This window comes from Mugil cephalus, chromosome 13, assembly GCF_022458985.1.
Source record: "Mugil cephalus isolate CIBA_MC_2020 chromosome 13, CIBA_Mcephalus_1.1, whole genome shotgun sequence".
Taxonomy (NCBI): Eukaryota; Metazoa; Chordata; class Actinopteri; order Mugiliformes; family Mugilidae; genus Mugil; species Mugil cephalus.
In genome coordinates this window covers 13,987,856-13,996,990 of record NC_061782.1, presented here as the reverse complement: position 1 = coordinate 13,996,990, position 9,135 = coordinate 13,987,856, and the positions used below count along the sequence as shown (strand labels likewise).

Below are 9,135 nucleotides of genomic sequence, written 5' to 3'. Positions count from 1 at the left end.
CATATTTGAGAAAGTCAGCTGTTTCTTAACCAATCATGTGCAGCGAGACTCCACCGCCCAAGGCTTTTCAGATGAATGCATGGTCTCTATGACGGTGCTGCTTTCACAGACCTCCAAGAGCTCCGTTATTTTTCCCCCAACATTATTGCCACCGATTTGACCGTATTTGTAATCGACTCATCACATCGTTTGGCAGAGAATTGTTTAATGAATTATTTTATGTTTTAGTAATCCACTCTGATTTTTTATAATAGCATATACGAGAAAGTGATTCTCATTTCCTTTCTATTTGAAATACCATGAAGTTGTATTTTACGACACTCCAAAGACCACGAGAAGGCAGCATTAGTTCCACCCGGTGGCGCTGTGATATTGAGAGGTCATACATTTTCCAAAAACACAGAAATCAGAGCAGGTACGTTTTGGTTCCGAGTGATCTCTCTCGTTTCCTTTATTTAAATCACGACCCGACAAAGTTTTGGTTTGCTCCGTTTTGTTTGTTCCCTTGCATCGCTAACAGAGGCGCTAGCATCATCGTTAGCTTCTAAACTACCTGGCTAGCCGACTGACTGACGATAGTTTACAAGGTGGTTTGTTTACATAACGCAAACACTGATTATGATATTGTCAGTGTTAACAATTGCATTCCCGAGAAATTGGGTTGCGTTTAAAGTTATGTGTGACCATCTCTAAACTTCATTGTGCGAGTCCCAATGCTGTTATCGGCTAACTTGCTGGCTAGCTCATTGGCTACATCGGCTAGCCACCTGCTTGGTGGCAGCGTGTCGTGACTACCACATCCCGCCCCATCTGCCACTGCCACGCTATTTCTCATCATCTACTTAAAAAGTGACTCATGTTTCCTGTCTAATTAGACACTTTGCCTCTCGCGTTACAGCGACATTACAGCAGCTACCATGTGCATGTGTTTAGCCAAGTATCCAAGGTGTGTCCTTGAATCTACGATATCAGCTGTTATCTCGATGTTGTAGGCACTGGAGTTATTTTCTTTATCTATTTGCAGCATTCATATTTTACCAGAGACCGTTACGACCTTGGCCCAGCGACAAAGACATTGGTCTGTACACTGTTGTGCTTCCACGCGGTTTCATTTATTTATGGCCTAAGTCACTGGAGGACGTATCCCAGCAAACATTATGGGAATGACGCATTAAAACACAAACTATTAGTTGATAATTAATTACGTGACCATTATAAAACAGGTTTGACGATAACAGTCTTGCACAACTGAACGTTTAAGACACTGTAGTTATTGGGAATCTGTGATGTAACAATTTCCACATTTGTAGTCATACTCACTAAACAGAATATTTGGCAGATGAATTGTTTGTTAACATCATCTTCAATTTTAGCCCCAAAATACTGGTGCATGTAACTGTTATGGCACCACAGAGACTGGTCGGACAGTTTTATTTTACTTTATCTTGATGTTCTGACATGTGGCATCTGTTTTCTTGGACCGAAAACACGATTTGGTCTGGCGGGAAAACCCACTCGGACTATTACAAAATATAACCTGAGTCATCGTAGTTTTAGAAGTAAGGCGGAGCAGGATCTAAACCTGGTCAAACGGTGCCGTTGCACTGGTTGTACCAGGTAGACTGGGTCCTCACCACGTGGCTTTAATGGTTTTAATATAGTGGTTTTACCTCTATATCTGGGAATCTGAACATCTCCTTCATGTAAATAGAAAAGAGTACTAAAAACATTCTGTGTCATTGTTTCTCTTCTGTCTACGTATTTCTCGGTGTGTACTAACCATAAACTTTCCTATTGAAACTACTGAAAGGCCAGGATGTCTGGAGAGCTGCCCCTCAGCATAAATATCAAGGAGCCAAGATGGGACCAAGGCACGTTCATGGGACGCGCCCAGCACTTCTTCATGGTCACAGATCCCAGGAATGTCCTGCTGTCGTCGGAGACTCTAGAGGAGGCCAGAGTAACCGTAGAGAACTACAGGTAGAGTGGATGAAGTAGGGATATAAATTATCATAACAACCAAGCATGAATAGAAATTGGCATCGATGATGTGGACAGGTGTTCAGTTTGCCCTGTGATTCTTAAATACAACACGTGTCTGCCTATCTGACTGTTTCAGAGCTGGGGTTGTGAAACCAGGCCTGACGGAGGATGAGCTCTGGAGGGCGAAGTACGTCTACGACTCTGCCTTCCACCCCGACACCGGGGAGAAGATGTTTGTGATTGGTCGGATGTCTGCTCAGGTGCCAATGAACATGTCCATCACAGGCTGCATGCTCACCTTCTACAGGTACAGCGGAGGTTTGAAAACATGATTCACGTCTTTCTAAACAGCACAATTAACAACATTTCAAAATGAAATAGATGAAATATAAATATGTGATCTGACAAAGTGATGAATGAGTTTGATGCAGTTTCTATGTGGCTATAAAGTCAGCCTTAATGCAGCCCTGTGTAAAAATAGAACATTTAATCCCTGCAGAGTGAAAATCCTCTTAAAAAATAAAAAAAAACGTCACTCTCTCTGCTGGATACTGATAAATCACTATACTGTGACCGTTTGAGAAGCTTATGAATAAGCAAATTGATCAGCACCAAAAAGGTAAACTGATTGAATTTACATTTTATCTGATATTAAAACAAGGTCACAGATTTTAAGTAGAATTTGGTAAATGAATAATTAAGAAATGACTCAGTCTCTTTCATTTTGTAACAGCCAGTCACATGATGAAAAGCGGAACTATGAGATATGCAATCTGAAATAAAACTAAATTAAATGAAAGTGACCTGCAGTTGTTGCTCCATAAATAATCAGGGTGAAATGACAGAACTATATATTGCACTTTTATTTCACTTTTAATTCAGATAAGGTCCATTAATGAATTATAAAATAAATAAATTCAATTTACAAAATGAAGATACGTTTGAAGCTATATGAACAGCACATGCATATCAACTGACTAAAAGAGATTGTAAAATAAAATCTAGGACCTAGTGTATCATCAGCAAGGATGCATTAGTCTGTGGGATATTTATGCATATATCTGTTTGTACATTTGTGCATTACTTCATAATTCTTTTATTTAATATTTAACTCTTATTTGTCTGTATTTAGCATCGTATTTTATTACAGTGGACGATCCATCACAGTGACGTTTTATTCATTTATTTTTTTTTTTTTTTAACACCACCACTTGATGGCATCAAAGTCTGAAATTTCAAACTCGTCGATTTAAACCGCCTCAGTGAACGTAGATTAGATTAGATGTCAGAGGATTTATTTAATGAAAGAATGTCGCGGGTGTGCAGATAATACGTCTAATACCTGTGTACTCAACATCCTGTATTAAAAGTGTTACAATTGACTGGTTAAGTATAACTGATGAGTCACACAGATGTCTCTTTTTTTTATCTTACGCGTGTGAACTTTAATCAGAACTGAACGGATGGGGTGACTGGTTATGTAAATCATTGGTGGCCGCATTAAGTGATTTGAAGGTACAGGCAAAGTGCACATAAACGTCCAATCTGTGCACAGTTTTGAGCGAATGCACCCGTCGGTATTTCTAGAAATGGTTTGCTGTAGCTGTGTCTGCGTTATCATTAGACTCTTTTGCTGTGTTACGAATAGTGCAGCGTACACAACGTGAGACCTCACTTCCTCAAAAACCCACTGTCGCTGTTCCTTCATGTTTGCAGGACTACTCCGGCAGTCGTGTTCTGGCAGTGGGTTAACCAGTCCTTCAACGCTGTGGTCAACTACACCAACCGCAGCGGAGACGCCCCCATGACCGTGAAGTAGGGAAGACTTCTCACTTCCACCTCCTCTCTAGATCATTCCTGTCCTCCCTCTAAACTAGTGTCTGTAAGGAGCGGCTCCCCTCTCCCTCGCAGCGGTATTACATTCCACTTTTAAGCACGTTCGGCCTCACGTCACCATGAACTCATGCTGACACAGATTCTATGCTCCCAGTTAATATCAGGTCGACATGCATTCGTTTTGATCGTGTCACAAAATGCATCTTTGAGATGCTGCAGAAATGCACCACATGCATGCATTTATGAGGGAAGGAAGGATTGCATTCCAGATCTGCTTGTTACAGCCTCTTCTTCTGCTTTATTTTTTATTATTTGTGAGGATGATCCTTTTGCGCATATTCATTCATAACACAGTGTTAACCTGTGCAACTTGTTTTTCATCTTATTCTGTCTGATAGACTCTCTGCTGCAGTCTTCACGTCTCATCTGTATTTTTAAATGGAGGAAATGCTGAAAAGGGAAGTGGGTAAATATGTGATATGTGTCTAAAACATCTGTCTTCCCCTACAGCCAGCTGGGTGCAGCCTACGTTAGTGCTACTACTGGAGCCGTAGTCACCGCGCTGGGACTCAAGTCTCTAGCTTCGGTAAATACCCGCGGCTCGTACAGAACTCTGAACACTGCAGACACACTAATCTGAGACTCGCCGCCAATGCTCTCTGAATGTGTCTTTGCAGCGTCTCCCTCCCATCGTCAGCCGGTTTGTCCCCTTCGCTGCTGTGGCTGCTGCCAACTGTATCAACATTCCCTTCATGAGGCAGAGGTCTGGGCCACTGTAATATTTAGCACTCGGGTGCTTTTAAAAACACTGGCAACAGCCACGGATTCCTCACACGACTTTTTGTCTTTCATTCTGCCAGGGAGCTCAAGTACGGCATCCCTGTGACGGATGAGAATGGAAACAGGTTAGGAGAGTCTGTCAGTGCTGCCAAACAGGCCATCGTGCAGGTGGTGGTGTCCAGGATCGGCATGGCCGTGCCTGCAATGGGTAAAGTCAGCTTTGTATCTGCTGCTTTATTAATGCTAATCGCTTATTAAATTTTTTTTATATATATATAAAGAAAGAGTGGTGATTAACCTACAGCGATTTTTCACCTAAACCTGCAGCTCCTCTCAGCTTTATGAAGCCTTATAGGCAGGTTGAGCTGCTGGTTCAGTCTGTTAGCGACTTACTCTGAAACGTAATGCAGTATTTAACACCTGAAACAGTCTTTCTTAGAAATTGGCATAGGGTAAAAACAGGTTTACCATCAGCACCTAAATGAAAGAACGATTCTGACTCATCTCGTGATGGTGATGGTACGAAAGACGAGATAAATTCTCCACTGCTTATCTCTCACCTCTGAAGTGTGAACCATTTTTTTTTTTGTTGCTAATGAAGTAGAAGACCTCCTCTGACTTGTCTTTTTTTTTTTTTCTACAGCCATCCCCCCTGTTATAATGAACGCTCTGGAGAAAAGAGCTTTTATGAAGGTAGGCAGACTGCTGCATTCAGGAGCGCTTGTTTTCCCCATCAGTCCTCATCCTCACTGGGTGTGGAGTCTGAGAAGACCTGCCGCATTCCATAATTGCATTCATTGTTTGTATAGACATGCTGTTTGTGTAACCGTCATTGTAGTTGTGTCTTATCTGACTTTCTTTTTTTCTTTTTTTCTTTTTTTTGCGCTGTAGCGGTTCCCGATTCTAAACGCTCCGGTCCAGGTGGGACTCGTCGGCCTGTGGTAAGCGAAGCACAATGTCACGGTTTGTGAAATTCTACTGAGCACGTTAAAAAAAAAAACAAGCGCCTAACCTAAACAAATGTCTTGTTTCCAGCCTGGTGTTTGCCACTCCCCTGTGCTGTGCCCTGTTCCCTCAGAAAAGGTACAAGCTTTCACCTGAACCATGCATTATGCAGCGAGTGTTACATAACAGCCTTTCAGTCATGCTCAACCATCTCTCTGCAGCTCAATGAGTGTGAGCGGGCTGGAGGCGGATCTGCAGGAGAGGATACGACAGAGCAGTCCTCACACCACCACCGTTTACTTCAACAAGGGCCTGTAGGAGCGGCCGACACGTCTCCATGGCTGCGCACAAAACACTCGCACAGACACACACATACATATAAACACACAGGTTTGTTATCCTGTGGGCACAAGTGGGAAGGTAAAAGTGGAATATATTTATGCATTTATTATTATTTTATTTTTTTTTCGGGGGGGGGGGGGGGGCACTGCTGTGATAGTTATCTGGAATTTGACTGGACGAAGCTGGAGATTATTTGAAAAGAGGATTCACTTTGAAGGAAGATAACTGGCAGGTCTCTCTCTCTACATAGATGACACAACTTAGCGAAGGAAAACTGACTACTACTAGTTTTATGATTATTATTGTGTTGTGGTGTATTTTATGTCTTCCACCGGTCGACGCTGCGTCTTCAAACAGTTCAGGAAAGTTACTGATTTGTGTTCGACCTTACATTTCTTGTTGCATTCACATCCCGACAAAGTATTTGCTGTTCCAGTTCAAAACGAGCGCTTGTAAATGGGCGTGAATTCTTCTGAATGTTATTTAATCTGTTTTGTTTTTTTTTGCTCTTTCTCTCCCGCTTAGTCAGCTCAGTCACATTAAAACTATTGCCACCACTTAACATTCATCTACCATGCAGTTACACCAAAAAAAAAAAAAAAAAGGATGTTAAGTAGCTCTAAATAGCATAACTTGTGATGAATAAGTTCCCGTTTTGTTGTACTCTTCTCATGCGGTGCAGCTTCTTACTCTCTTCGACTCTCCTTTAAGTGCCCCTTCGTATTCTTAGACCAGCTAAAAAGGTGCTAGGGACAATAGGAGGAATACGTGTGTTTAAACTATACTGAAAAAGCACATTGTTAATAAGTGAGTGAGTGAACACTAATCGGCACAAATGTAGTGTGGCATCTTGCTTTTAATCGACTGTTCAGTGGTTTTAGGTGGTCGTTTGGTGGCTGCGTCTGGTGGAGAGGGACATGTTGTGTGTTGCTAAGAGGAGGGAGGCGAGGAAAACAAACGCTGTTATCTGATGTTAAATTCTGATCTGAGTGAACTGCTGGATGGTCAAAACAAAGTGGGATTGTCTGCTTTCTGTTCCTTAGAGTTGGAGATACAGGGTGTTCAGTTGCAAAAAAAAAAAAAAGTGCTCGAGCCTTTGATTTTACATGTCGTGCAACAAAGTCCAAATACTATAGGTGTACAGTTCAGGTGTGTGTAGATCATGGTCGTTGCTGCTTTGTTAAGATGGATAGTGTGAGCACCGCTGATCAAATAAATTCACATTGTCGACCGCGCTCTCTAAACTGTCCAGTGTGGTTGGACAGTGAGGAAGTATCGGTTACATTTATCTCATGTCATCTGTCAGAATCATGTAAAAGCAAGTATATTTTTCTTGCATATATTTATATATATATATATATATTATATGGAGCACATATGCATGAGGGATTTTAAATATTTTAGTTTGTGCCTCGGTGTGTGTGATTCCACCAGATGGCCCCATATATGCACAGGAAAAGCCGCCCGTGTTGCGGGAGTGTGATTTATTGCAAAAGAGTAAGTGCTCCTCTTGCCTCAGGGCTAATAAGTTCCCCAGAATAAAGGCGTGCTCCTTTAGTCAGACCTATCTCCACGCAGAGGGCAGATTCACCGACAAAGACTCAGTGTTTGTGTGAAGTGATGTTTTGTGTTCGCTGGTTAATACTCCACAGTAAGATTGTATAGGCGACAGTGATACGTGCGTTAATGCATTTTAAGTGAACCGACCGTGGGATCTAAGGGAGCGTGGCGCGTTTTCATGAATGAGTCTGCACAGACAGAAGTACACGATGACTGTGCGTGGTCCTAAATTCTGTTGGTTTCATTCAAGAGGACGTTTGGAAAATATCACCACCTGAAGTACATAAGAATGTGGATTTCTTTACCTTCGCCTGCTCCTTCACTCCGTCTTATTATAAAGAGATTTAACCCCTGTACGTCTCAGTCACGTTATCAGATCCCGACGTGTGATCTCATTCACTGCAGGACAGTGTCTCTGCCGTGTACCAGTGTATGAAGTGCTTGCAGTGGTCAGTGAAGAGATTATTTGTGCTGATGATACTTATTGTGTTTGGAGTGTTTTCCTTTGTGAGGGTGAAACTGCACTATTTAACCTTTGCCGTGCTGCTGTAGGAGCTAGTTTGATTTGTGTTGCTTTAAGTGTGTCTTGTTTGCGATTCTTTTAGCAATTCATTCACGTATCTGCAGCTGTCATCATTCATAACCAAGCCGCTTCTTTTATTTTTTTAAAAAAATATTTTTTTTCTACTCTTGGGGTTGTGGCTCTGAAACGTCTCGAACAAAACTCGCAGCCTGTGACTGTGCTGTACCACCGCAACGCGTCGCACACACAGATCCTAGCCAAAGATGAGACGGGAGACAAGAGATGTTAAAGATTGAAGAGAACATGAAAGAGCCTTTTTGTTTTTGCTGCAGCTTTAGCGCGTGGACCTTTTCTTTGCGAGACTTAAGTCGTGCAAAAACATGTTAGTTTTTTTTTTTTTTTTTTAAGTGGTCCTCGACCTTCTCCGTTAAACACTCTCCTTTACACCAAAATTTTACATTTATCGTAACGCACATTTCGTCTAAATGCCATGAATTGTACTGACGTTCTTCTAATGCATACAAATCTGTGTTACTGTTACACTCCATGAATGTTTTGGTTATTTCATGTACATACAACTTACATACATGTAGACCTGTCAGTATTGGTGTTTTCTCCCTCTGTTTTGAAATATATTTCCTCGATGTGAAATGTATTATACACAGAGCAATAGAATAAAATGTCTGTTTCCTGTCCGTTCAATGCATTAATATTAAACACTATTATATATTATCACCAAATTTAATATACACCAATCAGCCATAACATTAAAACCAGCCACCTGTGAACTGATTGACATTGACGATCTCATTTCTGTGTAAAGAGTCGGATGTTACAAACATTGTTACAGACCAAGAACAACCAAGTTCTTTTCTTCCTGGTGCCATATGTGACATACATGCACCCGACCATCCATCTGATGAACAATGTGATTATCTGGACCATAATAATGCACTATGATAAGTTCTGTCAGTTATAACATGTGAGGTGCTATATTAAAAAAATATTACCATGTTAAAAAAAACTACTGTCATCTGATACTATGACTTGCGGTAACGCAGGCTGTCTTTCACGCAATTTATCTGCATCTAACACGTTTGGTTTCACTTCTAGGTGCTAAAATGAGTTCGCACTCTCCATTAGTATTCGTCTCAAAGCACCAAGAT

General features: G+C 41.4%; 1 protein-coding gene across 2 annotated transcripts; it reads left to right on the top strand.

The window, feature by feature from the left end:
- The first annotated feature begins 299 nt into the window (after positions 1-299).
- Positions 300-8,664, top strand: sfxn3 (sideroflexin 3). 2 transcript variants are annotated; one of them, XM_047602338.1, is made up of 11 exons: positions 300-415; positions 1,816-1,980; positions 2,120-2,290; positions 3,700-3,798; positions 4,330-4,405; positions 4,497-4,582; positions 4,680-4,807; positions 5,243-5,292; positions 5,491-5,540; positions 5,635-5,682; positions 5,766-8,664. In XM_047602338.1, the coding sequence occupies exons 1-11, from the start codon at positions 300-302 to the stop codon at positions 5,860-5,862; spliced, it is 1,086 nt and encodes a 361-aa protein (XP_047458294.1). In that variant the 3' UTR covers positions 5,863-8,664. The 2 variants fall into 2 exon arrangements, with proteins under 2 accessions (XP_047458294.1, XP_047458295.1); XM_047602339.1 differs by having other exon boundaries at positions 328-415; positions 1,811-1,980.
- Positions 8,665-9,135: the final 471 nt, after the last annotated feature.

Coding starts and splice junctions, on each gene's coding strand:
- sfxn3 (XM_047602338.1), top strand. CDS start 300: ATGAAGTTGTATTTTACGACACTCCAAAGACCACGAGAAGGCAGCATT. Junction 2,291..3,699: donor TGCATGCTCACCTTCTACAG/GTACAGCGGAGG, acceptor TCATGTTTGCAG/GACTACTCCGGCAGTCGTGT. Junction 5,683..5,765: donor GCCCTGTTCCCTCAGAAAAG/GTACAAGCTTTC, acceptor ATCTCTCTGCAG/CTCAATGAGTGTGAGCGGGC.